Here is a 17,769-nt window from a genome sequence, read left to right on the forward strand (position 1 = left end):
AGAAGGCCTTGCGTGCACCATGGATGAGTACATTACCCAAAACCATCATTCTACCAAAACACAGATTAAGGCATTTTCAAACAAGAAAAGAATCCTCACTCCTCCTCATTGCCAAAGGGCAATATTCAACAGTTAACTATTTATCATTAACCATGTTTATTACTAGTGCCTAAGGGCCACCAAAGGATGGGGCCCCATATTGCTAGACACTGTACAAACGCAGATACAGGCACAAATTGCTGTCTTGTTTTCATACACAGTTTGAACTGGATGTCTAAACAGATAATCGAGAGCAAGGAATGCAGTTTTGCAGCCATTACTCACTGCAGTAGTTAAAAAAAAAAAAAATTCACAGGGCCCTAAATATTTTCTCGTTTCTTGCTGCTTCTGGATCCCCTTACACAGATTCTAATCATGTTCCTGTGAGGAGTCTCCACCCCACATCCTCAGCCTCCATGGTGTCTCAGCATTACCTCTTCCCAGTACATGATGTTTGTTAACTGCATGCATTCCCCTCTGAAAGATAGCTTTGTTTGCATAGGTCTCACCTCACAGCAATTTTCTCTATCAAGTACATTAGCGAGGCTGATACAGTAAATTATGTACAAACATAAGAGGTCTAGTTTTACAGCATTAAATATTATAGCCTGAATTTGGGAGTTGAGGGGCAGTGGATAGAAAAGCTGAATAAACAACTTAGATTAATTTAGATTATATGACAAAAGGCAAACAAAAATGTTTCTTTGCCCTGGCTCAGAGCCTGTGTTCCTTTCCTTCACTATCAACACCCTCCCACCCCAATAGCTATGAGTGACCAGCAAATTGGGGTGTGGATTACCTGAGGTCACCATAGTAAGGTGTGTGTCTATGATCCTGACAGTATTAAAGCAGTACTGAGGGACAGCTGGCTTTGTACATGGAGGGCCAGATACCTGTGTAATTGCCCACAGTAATTACCTACTGGGGCAATCCAGGGTGGTTGTGTTTGATGAGCACATACATAGCTGAGTCCAGCTGAAGGAAAACAAACACAAGCGACAGAACTAAAGTTCTTTATTCCCCAAGCAGTAGCATAAGACTAATTCAAGCCAAGGTTTAGGCAATTCGGCAGAGTCCACCCCAAGGGTATGTCTACAATGCAATTAGTGGTTGCAGCTTGGGTAGACATACCCACACCAGCGTTACCTGCCTGTGCTAGCCTGGCTAAAAGTAGTCGTATAGCTGTCTCGGCACAGATTTCAGCAATGCAAGTAGGTACCTAGTAGGTACCTCCGATGACACCCCCGCCATCACTGCTGCATTGCTATGTTTAGCCATGCTAGCACAATTATGTTGTCCTGAGCTGCAGTCACACCTTGGATTGCAGAGTAGACATGCTCAGAGTCCCTTGTCAGATGCAGAGTATAGGAGAGACGCTCCTGTTCGTTTAAGGTGCTTCTTGCAAAGTCTTTATGATAGAAAAATCTCGAGTGCTACCACCAGGGCAACATGCATAAATATAAACCCAGAAGTCAGGCTAAACTCTAAACAACTACATAGCCCCACCAGAAACAGAGCTTACACATATACACACCAGGCTTTTTAGCCATTACACTGCTATTTCTCATTTATATAGCACCCTTCATCCTGAAGGGTCCTAAAGTTTTATATCAACTTGGCTATCTGCAGAAATCACCTCCACCACCACCCATATAAGCACAACAGGCATCCCTATATAAACACAACAGCTGTTCAACAGTGTACAGTAAAGTTAGAGCAAATAGGTAGCAAATAATAATTTATTCAATGAATTTTCCCTCTTTTTCTGTTCACAGAATACCCACAAGCCAATCACATTTTCTTCCCACATTTATTAATTATTCCAAACTAATCAGTGATTTTTTTCACAAATTCCATTTACTCTCTCCCTTGCTATTCAATAATTGAAATCTGAGCTCTGTGTGCTAGTTGCTATTGGTCATAGAAGACGCATTACACTCAAACCTCAGAGTTACAAACGCCTAGGGAATGGACGTTGGTCATAACTCTGAAATGTTCGTAACTCTGAGCAAAGCGTTATGGTTGTTCTTGCAAAAGTTCACAACTGAACATTGACTTAATACAGCTTTGAAACTTCACTATGCAGAAGAATATTGCTGCTTTCCCTTTGTTTTTATTTTTACTTTTAACACAGTACCGGGGGGAGGGGTTGTTTTTGTTTTTTTGTTTGCCTCTGCTGGTGCCTGATTGCGTACTTCCAGTTCCAAATGAGGTGTGTGGTTGACTGGTCAGCTTGTAACTCTGGTGTTCATAACGCTGAGGTTCTATTGTAGTTTTATTTCTGTTTCCTGATTGGATGTGCATAACACTGATTATCAGGTTTCTGGTGTAAGTGTTTGCAGCAAGGGAATTCAAAATTCACTTTTGATGAATATTTCAAGCATACAAGACCAAAATTTGACTTGTACTAGTACATAAATGGTCACAAAGAATGGTGTGAAGATGGCTGAAATTCATAGTTCAGGCTGAATGAATATTCATGCCAATATTTTTGTATCGTTCACCCATTCTAGGATATCTAATGCACAGCAACACTATGAAACAGTCTCCAACGGAAAGGGAGGAAGACCTTCATATGAAGGGATCATTTAAACAAGCAGAATGTGGTTGCCCAACTCAGAATTTGACCAGCACACAAGGGTCATCACTCCGTAAAAACTATGTCATGGCATCTTTAGTAACTATATGTACTCAGCATGGTGGTTTTGAACCAATAGCACAGCCCCTCTAAATACTAGGCTGGGGCACTGGTCCAACACTAACGCAGAGGGAAAAAAATGTCATGTACTGAAATCATCAATGCCACCTTCCTGCAGTATGTGTGTTTTCCTTGGAGGACTCCCAACAAAACACTGAGCAGGCTCAGCCCTTCTTAAGAGGGTCAGAATCTTGTCAGATCTCATCGGGACAAAAAGGCCTTATCCCCTAGCTGTCCTTAGCCACCAGTAAAATCTCTTTCCCAGCGTTGGTGGTTGTTTTTTTTTAAAATACCACCCTATGCTGTCTGTTCCCCTGAAGCACCAGCAGCAGCTCCCCCTCACTCTCATGCTCACAGAAACTTCCCTCTGTAAACATCCTCTCTTCCTAGGAGAGATTACGCCCACTGTGCTCTAACTGGAGCAGAACTCTGTACCCAGTTACTGTTTGCCCTACACAGGTTTGTTGCTTTCAGGGAAGGAGAATCTCAGTTTAAACCAAAAAACAGCTAACTTCACTTAATTAGAACAAAATTCTGACTTCAGTGAAGTCAGTAGAAAACATCCTTTGAGTTCAAAGGGACCTAGATCTGTGCCTGACAGTTCATTGCATAGAAGCTACAGTTTCTCCAGTCAGCAAGATGCGGGTAGCATGAAATCTTCACACTAAACTTTGAAACAATTTTTGTGGCAATTGTGTAACTACTGTTCATCCCAACTGCATAGGGGATTATAAGACTTGGCTTTTCACCATTTGGTGCCAAATCCTTCTCAATTTATTAACCTGGCTGGCCTCACTGGCATCCTTAATTTTCAGTCTACACAGGAGCCCTATCACTAAGGTGTGGGAGAGAATTGTTTTCCCTCTCAGGATTGGTAAGGCATCCAGTAAAAAAAAAAAAAAGAAAGAAAAAAAATCACATAAAGAAACTGCTACACCAGAACCTCTAATAGCAAGCAGTTCTGTAATTACTTTAATTAGTGTCCAGCTACAGAGAATACTCCCACATCACAACCTCTCCTGAAACACACTCAGATCTGATCACTTGTATTCATGAGCTGATAAAAGCCATAACAATGGCTTTTTTTTTTGTTTGATATGAAGACTGTGTTTGTAATGTGCTGATTTTTAGGCTTTGAAGCTTCTTCAGGTTCGTGAACCAAACCTGACAGTCTCCCCCCAATCAAAACTCCCCTTTTTCCATCCTGTGAACTCAACTGGCTTTTAGGATATGTCTACACCTCAATGGACATCCTGGTTTAGTGGAACTCGAGGTAGCAGACCCTGGATTTGTTAGGGCTTGAGAGTCTACACACATTTTGCAAAAAGAAAAGGAGGACTTGTGGCACCTTAGAGACTAACCAATTTGAGCATAAGCTTTCGTGAGCTACAGCTCACTTCACCCTGGGGTCCGGCAGCAGGGCTCAGGCAGCGCTTTAAAGGGCCCGGGGCTCTGGCCACTGCGTGGAGCCCCGGGCCCTTTAAAGCGCCAGCCTGGGGAAGCTGGTCCAGTCCTGCACGGCGTACTGGCTCCTGCCGGTACGCCGGACCGGACCGGCTTACTTTCACCTCTGCTCACATGTAACCTAAAGACTCAGAAACCAGAATGCAAAATATAAAGAACCCCAAATATGTTTTTATTATGATTTTCAAGCCTCATGATTTCTGGGGCCTGGGTCATGATTTTTAAAAGCTCAAGATTGGCAATATTACAAAATACATATAAATTACTGACGGTGAAATAATCTAATGTGACAAGTACACAGCAATGCCGAGAGGATACTAGCTGTTCTGCAGCCTCAGTCTAACACTTGGGAGCCACGGTGAGAGTCTGTGCCTTGTGATGTGGGAGAGGTGAAGCAGAATTGCTTGGATTCCATCCCCCTAAGAAAATGGTGACTTTTTGTCAAAAACTTGGGGGGGGAGAAACAAATTATTTTCAGCCAAAACATTTTGTTTATTCAGTTTTCCAACAAATAAAGCTATTCTGAGGAAAGCAAACACTTTTCACAAACTTTTGTCAAAAAAAAAATTGTTCCATCAAAATTAGGGCTGTCAAGCAATTAAAAAATTTAATTGTGATTAATCGCACTGTTAAACAATAATAGAATACCATTTAAATATTTTTTGCATGTTTTCTACATTTTTAAGTATATTGATTTCAATTACAACACAGAATACAAAGTGTACAGTGCTCACTTTATATTTTTTTATTACAAATATTTACACTGAAAAAAAACAAAAGAAATTGTATTTTTCAATTCACCTAATACAAGTACTGTAGTGCAATCTCTTTATCATGAAAGTTGAACTTACAAATGTAGAATTAAGTACAAAAATCTTGCATTCAAAAATAAAAATGTAAAAAAAAAAAGATTTTAGAGCAGGGGTGGGCAAACTACGGCTTGTGGGCCGGATCCAGCCCGTCAGAGCTTTGGATCTGGCCCGCGGGATTGCCAGCCCTCCGACCCCCCTCTACCCCAGCGGCCACAGGGATGTGGTGCCAGTGGATTCCGGGAGCAGCACGGGGCCAGGGCAGGCAGGGAGCCTGCCTGAGCCCCGCTGTGCACCACTGCCACCCTGGAGCCACTCAAGGTAAGCACCCCAAATCCCTCCTGCACCCTGCACCCCACACCCCAACCCCCTTCCCTGAGCCCCTGCTGCACCCTGCACCCCTCCTGCACTCCAACCCCTTGCCCTGAGCCCCTTCCCGCACACCACACCCCGCACTTCCTCCCACACCCCAACCCCCTGCCTCAGCCCTACATTCATGGCCGTACATGCAATTTCCGCACACAGATGTGGCCCTCAGGCCAAAAAGTTTGCCCACCCCTGCTTTAGAGCCTACAAGTGCAATAAGTCCTACTTCTTGTTCAGCCAATCGCTCAGACAAACAAGTTTGTTTACATTTGCAGAAGATAATGCTGCCTGCTTCTTGTTTACAATGTCACCTGAAAGTGAGAACAGGTGTTTGCATGGCACTGTTGTAGCTGGCATCGCAAGATATTTATATGACAGATGCACTAAAGATTCATATGTCTCTTGATGCCTCAATCACCATTCCAGAAGACATACATCCATGCTGATGATGGGTTCTGCTCGATAACGATCCAAAGCAGTGTGGACTGACACATGTTCATTTTCAGCATCTGACTCAGATGCCACCAGAAGAAGATTGATTTTTATTTTTGGTGGTTTGGGTTCTGTAATTTCCACAGAGTGTTGCTCTTTTAAGACTTCTGAAAGCATGCTGCACACCTCATCCCTCTCAGATTTTGGAAGGCACTTCAGATGCTTAAACTTTGGGTCGAGTGCTATAGCTATCTTAAGAAATTTCACATTGGTATCTTCTTTGTGTTTTGTCAAAATTGCAGTGAAAGTGTTCTTAAAACGAACAACATATGCTGAGTCATCATCTGAGACTGCTATAAAATGAAATATATGGCAGAATGTGGGTAAAATAAAGCAGGAGACATACAATTCTCCCCCAAGGAGTTCAGTCATAAATGTTATTATTAACACATTTTTTTTTTAAACAAGCGTAATCAGCATGGAAGCATGTCCTCTGGAATGATGGCCGAAGCATGAAGAGGCATATATATCTTTAGCGCATCTGGTATGTAAATATCTTGCGACGCCAGCTACAACAGTGCCATGCGAACACCTGTTCTCACTTTCAGGTGACATTGTAATTAAGAAGCAGTCAGCAGTATCTCCTGTAAATGTAAACAAACTTGTTTCCCTTAGCAATTAGCAGAACAAGAAGTAGGACAAGTGGACTTGTAGGCTCTAAAGTTTTACATTGTTTTGTTTTTGAGTGCAGTTATGTAACAAAAAAAAACTACATTTGTAAGTTGCACTTTCATGATAAAGAGATTGCACTACTGTACTTGTATGAGGTGAATTGAAAAATATTATTTCTTTTGTTTATAATTTTTACATTGCAAATATTTGTAATAAAAATAATATAAAGTGAGCACTGTACACTTTGTATTCTGTGTTGTAATTGAAATTGATGTATTTGAAAATGTAGAAAAACACCCAAAAATATTTAATACATTTCAATTGGTTAACAGTGCGATTAATCACGATTAATTTTTTTAATCACAGTTAATTTTTTTTAGTTAATCGCATGAGTTAACTGCAATTAATCAACAGCCCTAATCAAAATATTTTGATGGAAAAATTTTGGCCAGCCCATACTTATGAGACATGCAGACAAACACAATGGAACAAACCTCAACATACTGCAAGCAAATACACATCCACTGGGGTCAAGGGAGCCAGCTTTGCCAAGTGTCACTCACCTCCCCGTGGGTCTTGACCCACGTGTATTCCCACAGCTCAACCTGTGAGTCACACCACGCAGCAGAGCTTCCCAAACAGGAACCTTTGGGCTGTGGTGGATCCTCTACATCACCAGAGGCTGCTGTGGTACCTCCTGAGCCAGGCAGCCTCTCTGTCTCCCCCTGGTTGCTGCTTTCTAGTCCCCCTGCCAGTTATCAGTCTGCCTGCATGGAGGCCAGTGTGGAGGGAAGGAGGTGGTGGTGATGGTGGTAGCAGCTGTGGAGGGGCTGATGGGCAGAAGGGAGGCCACAGAAGCTAATGAGGTGACAGTGTCTAATAAAGGGGCAGGGTGGGGGAAAAGGACCAAGTTTGACTGGCTGAGTAGGGGAGACTAATGGGAAGCAAACTGGGGGAAGTTCCTGCAACAGAGAGAAGCAATTCAGGCCAGGAACTATCTATATTCTATGTAAGGAAACAAGAAAAGTACACTGTTGGAAATCAAATAATAATGAGGTATTTGTGGGCCCAGTGCTTGATAAATGGTCTCTTTACCAGTCTACAGTGCAGCCTGGGTTTCAACTTACATTAGACTCCATAATCCATTCTGAAAACAGTTTGTGAATCCTGCCTCCACAACATCCATACTGCTGAAGTACATGTCTTAGGGTATATTGAATAGTAACAAAAATAATTCCCATCACATCATACATTTACTTGGCATTTTCTAGACAGTGAGAGACATTTCCTACCCCCAAACGATTATACTCCGAGTGTAATGATGATTATACAGGCCTTTAATGAGGACAATCCTCCTGGGGAAGTACCACCCATTCGCAGGTTTGCCTAGAAGAACATCTGTATGTCAAGGCAGGAAGGTGGCGTGACTAAGGGGAAGGAAGTGGTCTTGGGAAATTGACATAAGGTGTTGCAAGACTGCCTGATCTGCTGACCTACAGCTGAGGGCCCAAGGCCAAAGCTCCATGAACATGGTCAGCTGGAACTAGAGTGACCAGATGTCCCGATTCTAGAGGGACAATCCTGATATTTGGGGCTTTCTTTTAATATGGGCTCCTATTACCCCACCCCCTGTCCTGATTTTTCACAGTGGCTCTCTGGTCACCCTAGCTGGAACTCACCTCTCACGCAGTGGTGGGAGACAATACTGATTCTTGGTAGCCTTTGGGCTTTGTCTCACTGATACTCAGGAGACCAGGGCAGAATGGGAACTGTAATCTATGTGACACACAGTTGTAGTCCTAGCTTCTGGCAAGGCATGGTGGGAAATATTTTTACACACACACACACACACACCCACTTCTTTCCTGAAAAAAAAAATACCAGGAAAGACCTAAGTTCGACGGACTGTAGTGTATTGTGATACTCTCTCTTTAAAGTTAGTCATGTGCAATCGCCAGAGCACTCCCATTGTGAGGGGTCTCTGACACATGAGGTAGACTGTAAACGGTGCACCACCACCCACAGTGCTGCCTACTGGTCAGGAAGGGGGTGGCAGGTCACCTTCCCATTTGAATTCAGGCCAGGCCAACAGTGCCCCCACCCCAGGGGCTTCCTGTCCTCCACAGGGGTAGTAGGGACTGGGACTTCAAATAATCAAGGCCCATTCTAGCAGGCCTCTCTCAAGGCCCCTGGTGTTGTGTTATCTTCTGGGAGGGGATAGAAGAGCCTGGGCTCACCCTCTCCACTAAGCTCCAATCCAGAGCCCAACAGTGGGGAGCTTACTCAGCCCCTTGGGGTACTAAACCACCACCCTTCCTAGACCACTTCCTACCCCTGTCCCTGTTAGTTGCACCAGAGTAAGTCACTTCTCTTCAGTCTCGGACATACAGGCTCAGTCACTCATCTCTCCTTCATAGGGTCTTCACTGGTCCATGAAGTGAGGCCTCAGGCAAGGAGTTCCTGTGCAGTACTTTTCCCCTCAGAGTTCAGGGCAGCTGACGGTTCCCTTCCACTGCCTGCACCTTCTGAGCTGCTCTGCTCCTCTTTTTAAAGCCCTGTTTAGGTACTCTCCAGGTGTGGCTGGATGGGGCCGGCTGGGCCCAGAGCTGTCCCTCAACCCCTTGCTCACCAGTGTGGGATTTATAAACCTCATCACACAGACACACACACACTGAGTCAGGTTCTGCATGCTCAAAGCCTGTAGGAGTCATCTTGGTACGTATTGAATAAAGAGAGTTGTGGTTCGAACTGTACATCCCTGGTCTCATGCTAGGTTTCTGAAGTATTGAGGCTCAGCCCACTCACAGGTAGGGTGACCAGATAGCAAGTGTGAAAAATCAGGACAGGGGGTATAGAGTAATAGGCACCTATATAAGAAAAGCCCTGGACATCAGGATTGTCCCTATAAAATCAGGGCATCTGGCCACCCTACTCACAGGGAAGTCAGTCTTGGCTGCCTGACCATGCTACAAAATGCAACATTGTCAGAGAAGTTTCTGGAATCAGTACTGGAAGGAGTAGGCACTGGAAGGAGTAGACAGGTAAACCAAGGGGCCTAAATTTTCAGTGTCCAATTACAGACTTCTTAAAGGGGTTTGTTCTTCAGAAGTGCTAAGCACTAACTCCCTGAAAAGCAGGTCCCTGTAAAGCATCTCTAGCTAGGGACATAAAAACATCATTACTTGCCTTTGAAAGTGCAGCTACTTTCTGCATTAAACTCTTCATTAATGGCAGCTGAGCAGCCAGTTCCTTAAACACTATGGAGGAAATTTGACATTCCTACCAATGTCTGCCAGCTCTGAGCAGATGGGAACAAAGTAGAATCCATTTATATGAAGCAAGAAAGAGAATCTGCATCAGTATCAGAGCGGAATTTCTTGCCCTGTCTAAATGGACTCCAGTTATTCACCTGCTAGGTATTATTCCGTTGGGAACAAACTGATATATTACTTACTGGGATTTTTTATAGAAAACTTTCCATTGAATGACTTGCCAAACCCTTGATGCAAAAATATGATTGACAAATATCAGGCATTAACCAGGTGCAATTATTTGAGACCTCATGTTAAGTGTATTGTCAGTTCTGAATCTGTAATGATGTTAAGAATGGCAGTAACAAATCAGAATGATCTCACTCACTAATTAGGAGCCAGTCTGGGTATTTGGGGTTGATTATTCTGTGACAGGTATTCACTGATGAAAGGCACAAAGCTTCGGAGACAAACTTAAGACAGTGTATCTTTATACACATCTCAGGCTGCAGACAACAGGAGACTAACCTTTAGAGACTGCTAAAAACAGACATTCTGCAGAATAATGAGATACAAATAGAAAGCAAAGAAATATGCCTGCTGGGCCAGTGACCTGAAAAATATTCCATCTTACATTGAGTAAGACTGAGAGATCATGAAAACGTACCGTAGCTCCTCTGATTTTATAGTGTTTTAGGGTGATCTTCATGCAGTAGCAACTGATTCATGAAGATCAGTCTGAATATTAGGTACATTCTATTACAACTAAATTGGAACACTCGTGCCCCAAACATAGCAACTGATCATTCTTTTTTCATTAAAGTTTTGGATGTTTTCATCACTGCATCTTCTCCGTCTTCTGTTCCAAGGCCTGATCTCAACCAATATTATAATATTAACAATAATTTATATAGTACTCCAGTCCCGGTTGCTGTAACCTGATAGTACCTTCATATATTAATCCTTCGAACATGAGGAAAAAATAACTGCTATCATGATACTCTGGTGCTAATAACTGCTCTAACAGAAAGCTTCTGATTTACACTGAGAGGAGAACAAGGTGCAAGGTTACTGTTTGACTCAGCTTGCTTAACTGCTCAGTCAGACTAAATTGAAGTGAGCCTTTAGTGTATAATTAATACAGAAACTGTAACTAAGTGCAATTTTCAATACTCCAGCCCATTAGTAAACAAATTTGCAGCAGGTTAAGTGACAGTTAATAAAGAGAGGCCCATGGCTGACACAGCAGCAGTGTTGCAGGTCACAACTGAGCAATGCGACTTGGCAGAGCAGCGTACAGAAGCTTGGACACTGACAACCTTTGTTATACTCAGGCCAGAGTTATTAAGTCCTTTGAACACTGAATTCACTCAATTTTTTTTTAAATGGCTGTCTCACAGATTTCTCTGGCCTCTGTTTTGTTCATAAGAACACTTCTCTCAGAGGATTGCTTCTCTCTTAGACCTTCTGGTGACCCAAACCTGTAGAACATAATTCATCAGACTGGGGTGATAGATGAGAGAATCTACTTTTCTGAGCACCTTTGCATCGTGGATGGCATTCCCCCCAGCTGCATTGAAGGAAAAATGCAGAGGGTGACTAAAAATGTGATTCTATAGGAATTTCACTGATAAATATTTCATCAATGAAAATCTCCATGTACACCAAACCTTACCGAGTGTTAGCACATGGACATGTTATTCATACTAGTTTAAAATGGTAGCAAAAATCCTCTCTGCCTCCCTGAATTTTATTATAATTACTGAATTTCTAAGTAACATTTCCTTCCCCTCCCCAAATCATTCTGGATGTCATTCATTCAAGAAATTTTCAATTGCTAAATTATAATATTAATATAATTTCCTTCCCTCCCACCACAAAGTTTGATTCATGAATTTCTACAAGGGTTGAAAAGCTTAAGGATAAAGGTGTTTTCCAGAAATAAAAATAAAAACCAGACAAATAGTTCTTTGTGGAATAAACTCTATTAGATATTACACATCTATTGCAGAACATTTTAAAAAATTCACAATGAGGAGCAACGGGTTTGTGCAAAGAAAAAAACCCCCTATTTTCAGAAGAAAAAACCACAAAGACATCATAAACTGTTAGCCAGATAGATGGTTCAGTTGCCTTTTCAGACGGTCACCTAAAAGTTTGCTTATAAATTAATTTTATTATGAGGCTTTGCAATCTTGGCATGCTGCCACATGGTGATGCAGCATCGCACCATAGATATTGGGAGTCTTTCAACGGCCCTGTCAGATACAGGACTGCCCACTGAAAACTGGGATAACACAGCTTCTGTGGTGGATGGACCAGATTCATCCACCATGGTGCACATAGGTGAAAATTACTCCTCTCCATGGCAGCTGATCCCTCTGTGCCCCAGCAAGATTTTCCCCAATGGAGGCCAGTAGTGGCACTGCCACCTGCCCTCCCTTAGGATTTGTACTGGTGGGGAACAGCAATAATTGTGGCAGTGGCTCCATAAAAGCATTTCCAGTGGCCGCTCTGAAGGTGATGCACTGAGTCAGCATATGCCCTAGATGTCTAGGCCATGCTTTCTTCTGGGCAATCACCATCCATTTTCTGGAGTATGCTAGCAATTCACACAGAGGAAGGATATGGAGAAGGAGGAGAAGACAGAGTGACTTTCCCCTTCCCATACCCTTCCACGGTAGACTTTTTTGCAGCCAGGCCCTGTACTTTGTTTTTTCACAGTGGAAGCCAGTGTAAATCCCAGTTGAATCCAATCCTATATGAACATTCAGAAAGAAAGAACCATATAATGGTGAACAGTTGAATAAACAGATATCAACTTAATTTTACATGAACAGGAAGACTAGTCAACCTGAGAAGGGAATGCTGATCACCGCGTATGAATCCAACATGCAATATATACTGCCATATTTACACGTGGAATGTCTTCCAAGGAAATACCTGACAGCCTCTCAATTATACCCACACATTTCAGGAGTATACCAGTTTTTCCCTTTTAAACAAACATTCATATAGCGAGTTTTGCTTCCTGATCCAGAAAAAGATCATGTTTGCCACTGACAAGCCAATCAGAAAGCAGGAATTTGTATATTTGAATTAAGTAGCTCAGAGGTAAGCAAGTTTTCCTTGTACTCACTCATAGCCAACTGGGGCACACTTATTTGCATATGAAATCTGATTTGTTAACATAGTACCAGATGTCAATATTGTTCATCTCCGAGAAAACAAATAAACAATAGAAACTGGCTAATTTACCACATAACTATTTTTAATAGGTGGGTGCAAGATGTGGGAAGTAATATCTTTTATTGGACCAACTTCAACTGAAGACAAGCTCTGTGTATAAACTTAACAGCCTGTCTCTCCCACCAATAGATGTTGGTCTAATAAAAGATATGACCTCACCCACTTTGTTCCCCCTCAAAAAAATTATCAGATCGTTATATAGAAAATGAAGAATTTTCACAATCCCACTTCACGCTACAAACCATAAGGCAAATACTAACTGCCTGTGATTAGAAGGAAACTTTCCCTAGGGGCAAGAGATTACATAATTGTCCATTATGGGATTTGCTGCACCTTTCCCTGAAGCAGCTGGTGTTGGCCACTGTCGGAAAAAAGGATATCAGACTAGATGGACCACTAGATGTTACGGCACAGCAATTCCTATGTTCCTGTGAAAAAGACGATTCATCCAAAAAGCTGATTTGGGTAGATGATATAAAGGATATTGGAGAGAGAAAAAATGAAAGACCACCTCCTGCCATGTCATAAGCAATAATTCTGTAAATTGTCACAAAGCAAAATACAGTCAACAAAAAACACTTGTGGCATTTTTAGGCGAGGCAATGGGCTTAGAGCAAAAAAAATTGGACAACATATCAAGTGAACGTCTAATACAATTTCAAGACACCGTAACTTTAAATCGTGTTTTCTGATTTTTTAAAATCAAACTTCTCAAAAACCTCTACCCAGAAATAAGATGTGCTATGTGAAATTTCTGGAAGAACAGTGTTTTGGAGGAAAGTTGAGATGAGGGTGGAAAACTGAGCTGATGATGGGAAGCTAGGTTCAACTATAATTATGGAGCAGCTACTACCACTCCAGAATACATACCTTCTAGAGTTGCTGCATGGGATTTGCATTCCTTTAAGGCAGGGATCGGCAACCTCTGGCACGCGGCCTGTCATGGAAATCCGCTGGCGGGCCGGGACATGGTTTGTTTAACGTCCGCAGGTTCTGTCAATCGCAGCTCCTGCTGGCCACGGTTCACTGTTCCAGGCTAACGGGGGCTGCAGGAAGCAGCAGCCAGCACATCCCTTGGCCCGTGCCGCTTCCATTGGCCTGGAACGGCGAACCACAGCCAGTGGGAGCTGCAAATCGGCCAAACCTGAGGACACTGCAGGTAAACAGACCGTCCCGGCCCGCCAGCAGATTTCCCTGACGGTCCGCATGCCAAAGGTTGCCGATCCCTGCTTTAAAGAATATAAATTCTTCTAAATTTAAAATCCCATGTAAATTACATATTGTATTAATTGTTGTGAGTATAAGGAAAACAATTGTATAATATACACTCTGGAGCAGATCCTCAGCTCAGGTAGATTATCTTAGTTCACCTGATTTCAATGGACATTTTATATCAGCTGATTGTCTGCCTCTCTGTTTAGATACCAGATGTCACCTAGACACTATGACTGATGCTCTAAAATATGGCAGATTAGATAAAGATAAGGATAATGACACTGAGTGCCAGAAAATGAACACAATCTTTTCAGGTTTTGGTAGGTTCCTGAGATTTTGAGGATACAAAGTTCCAAATGTTAATCCAACTCTCAGAATGCTCTGGCATACGTCCTGTACCATATGAGGAAATGCTTATATTCAATGAAAACTTTGCTTCCCCTTTAGAATGGTTCTTGCTGTTAATGGCAATGGAAAGAACATCCAACCTGTGCAAACACAGGCTATTTTCAGAGGCAGGAAAATGCATTTAACTTCAGTTGTGACATCACTGGTCTGTTCTGCTTGATCCCTGAGGGAAATAGTGATACCTAGCACTTTTCATCTTCCAGATGCTGAACTGTCATAACAATGTGAGGGAGAACAATTTCTCCCATTTTACTGATAGCAAAACTGTAGCTGAAAGGTTAAGTGACTAGCCCAAAGCCAGGGACGTTGTTGCTGTCATAGCAAGGGTTAGAGCTCAGAAGTTCCTGGCTTTCAGTCCTACATTCACACTAGACCATGCCTATTTCTCAAGTTATTTCTTTTTATCTTCCTTCAGGGCTTATTTTGAAAACCGTTCGTTCACAGGTTGAAAATGTATTTGTTCCTCAAACCCTTAAGAGGTCAGGATAACAAAATGAAGCTGGAATCCCTTTTCAGCTTTGTTGAATCTAAATGAGCCATCACTACCCCCCTGCTTATGGCAAAACTGTACCAAAAGCCTGGGACTGAAGAAACCACTCCTTCCATTAACCAACCAACCTCTGGAAAAAACAAAACAAACCTTGAAGTATACCATCATGCTATTAATCCCAGGATCTCCACTTGCTATATTCTAATAGCTCTGGCTCTTTATGACCTTCTGTTCACTCTACTAGTTCATAGGTTTTTCAACTAATAATGGAAAGGCTAAAGCCATAATAAAGTTTCAGAGTCCTTTCACGAAGCCAAATAGTGTGGGAATGAGAGAAGGAAGGAACCTACCGCCCCACCACCCCCTGCCCAGTGTTTCCACAGACACTGTCAACAAGGGGCTCCATTCCCCTTTGATATTTTCATTTGAGGATTTATTTCATGAAATCTCAAAAGTTCAGGACTCATGCAGACTTTTTGCTGCACTTGAAAGGAAAGAGAGGAGAAAATGAGTTATTTCTTTTGGCTTAATTTAAACTTCTCTAGCATCAGACTTCTATACAGTAGTTGACTTCATTAACTCATACTTAAGGTGGCTTGTATACCACACGTACATATACCTGCACAATCAGCTGTTTGTGCATAACTCCCCCCACCCCCCCACCACACATGCCCCTGTACAATCGGCTGTTTGGGTGTATACCCACACACAGCGGTAGAATCTGCTGTTTGCATATTTCAGCCTCTTATCTAACATCAGTGGATTCAACACTAAAGTGTGAGGATATCATTTCCATGGTAACATGCACTGTGCTACAAAGCAGTTTCCAGTGGCTTCAACATATAGAGTATTGTGTCAGGGAGTATTGTTATGTCAGCAGCTAAGTAGTTTGGTACCTATAATAAGCAGTAAATGGTGTCTTTGTCTTTCACCTTGGTTTAATATCTTTGTAGTAAACAGCCATTTTGTTCCTCTCTTGGCAATCATCTTATAGACAGTCATAGAGCTATCGATATAAGAGGAACTTCTCAAGTGGCTCAGGAAGATTCAGCTTGTGGACTACATAAAGACATGAGCGACCCAGACACTTCCTGATGCACAGCCGACACAGCTGGGAGAGGCTGGCAGGACCTGGAAAAGAGGGAAAAACAAACAAACAAAACCCGTAAACATGAATTTAAAAACTAAGAATAGAATACAAGCGAAACTTTAAAATCAGTTCAAACCCATTGGCCTGCTAAACCCAGGGTTGTGAGTTCAATCCTTGAAGGAGCCATTTAGGAATCTGGGCCAAAAATTGGGGATTGGTCCTGCTTTGAGCAGGGGGTTGGACTAGATGATCTCCTGAGGTCCCTTCCAACCCTGATATTCTATGATTTAAGAATTTTGGGGAAATCCTTCACTATGATGTCTCTGCAAATTTACATTTTCCCTTCTGTTGTTTTTGTTTGTTTGTTTGCTATACATTTCAAGGGTCCTTCTCAAAGTTGAAATAGTGCCTGCTAGGTAGGTACATAAGAACATAAGAATGGCCATACTCGGTCAGAACAAGGGTCCATCCAGCCCAGTATCCTGTCTGCCGACAGTGGCCAATGCCAGGTGCCCCAGAGGGAGTGAACCTAACAGGTGATGATCAAGTGATCTCTCTCCTGCCATCCATCTCCACCCTCTGACAAACAGAGGCTAGGGACACCATTCCTTACCCATCCTGGCTAATAGCCGTTAATGGACTTAACCTCCATGAATTTATCCAGTTCTCCAGTAGGTTAGCAGTTTGAGTACATGACTAAAAATTAGAGCACATAATACATTTTAGCACTGTGGGGAGTTGGGGAACATATGGGTCCCATTCACATAGGATGAAGAAAAGGTGAGCCAAGTACACTTCTGACTTTGGAAATAAAAAGCAAAAGAGCAGCATTTATAGTGACACAGTCAGCCTGTTAAGGATCCAGAATGTGCCTGACATGAAGAAATGTTAATCCCATGCAGCATTCATCTAAGGTGACCTTCAAGAGACATACTTAAAAATATAATAGTAGGAATGATAGTAACCTGTATAGTTAAGGAGCCAGATGCTCAGTTGTTGTAAATCAGCATAGGTTTATTGATTGCAATGGTACTATGTCAATATATACCAGCTGAGGATCTGATCCAAGGTTGGAATGCAACGCTCCTTATAAACTCTTTTGAAGTTGCTCATAACTTTCTTAAATAAATTCCCTGTAGGAGGAAGTTTTCTAAGCTGTGTGATCATCCAGGGACTTCAATTTGAGTGACATATGCTGGAGGTCTCACGCTGCCAGTACTAAAACATCCTTGGGATTTATAAATAGTATAGATGACGGTTTCCTAACTCAGAAAGTGTTGCATCCAACATAGGGGAATTCTATTTTAGATCTCATTTTGACAGATACAGAAGAACTGATCACAGAACTAAAAATTAATGGTAACTTAGTTATAGGTGACCATGACTTGATCGCATTTATAATTTGCAAACAATAAAGTCCACACCAGTGATATTTATAACTGGTGCTTTGAAAAGGCCAATTTCACAAAGCTGAAAACAATTAGAAGCCAAATCAACTGGGAGGAAGAATTTAATCAAAAAATGTGAATCATAACTGGGAATTGTTTAAGAATACTTTACGAGCTGCTCAGGAAGCCACACTTGAG

The 17,769-nt window shown here is 42.2% G+C and overlaps 1 protein-coding gene across 2 annotated transcripts in view; it reads right to left on the reverse strand.

Annotated features, from left to right (window-relative positions):
• Positions 1 to 11,707: 11,707 nt before the first annotated feature.
• The window catches only part of ASB11 (ankyrin repeat and SOCS box containing 11), a 39,577-nt gene continuing 33,515 nt past the window's right edge, over positions 11,708 to 17,769 (reverse strand). For both annotated transcript variants that reach the window (XM_074967279.1, XM_074967269.1), the window contains one exon: positions 11,708 to 16,224. In XM_074967279.1, coding sequence (XP_074823380.1) covers positions 16,100 to 16,224 — 125 coding nt within the window. In that variant the 3' untranslated portion in view covers positions 11,708 to 16,099. The remainder of the gene's footprint in view (positions 16,225 to 17,769) is intronic.

Source organism: Natator depressus, chromosome 1 (genome assembly GCF_965152275.1).
Source record: "Natator depressus isolate rNatDep1 chromosome 1, rNatDep2.hap1, whole genome shotgun sequence".
In the NCBI taxonomy this organism is placed as follows: domain Eukaryota; kingdom Metazoa; phylum Chordata; order Testudines; family Cheloniidae; genus Natator; species Natator depressus.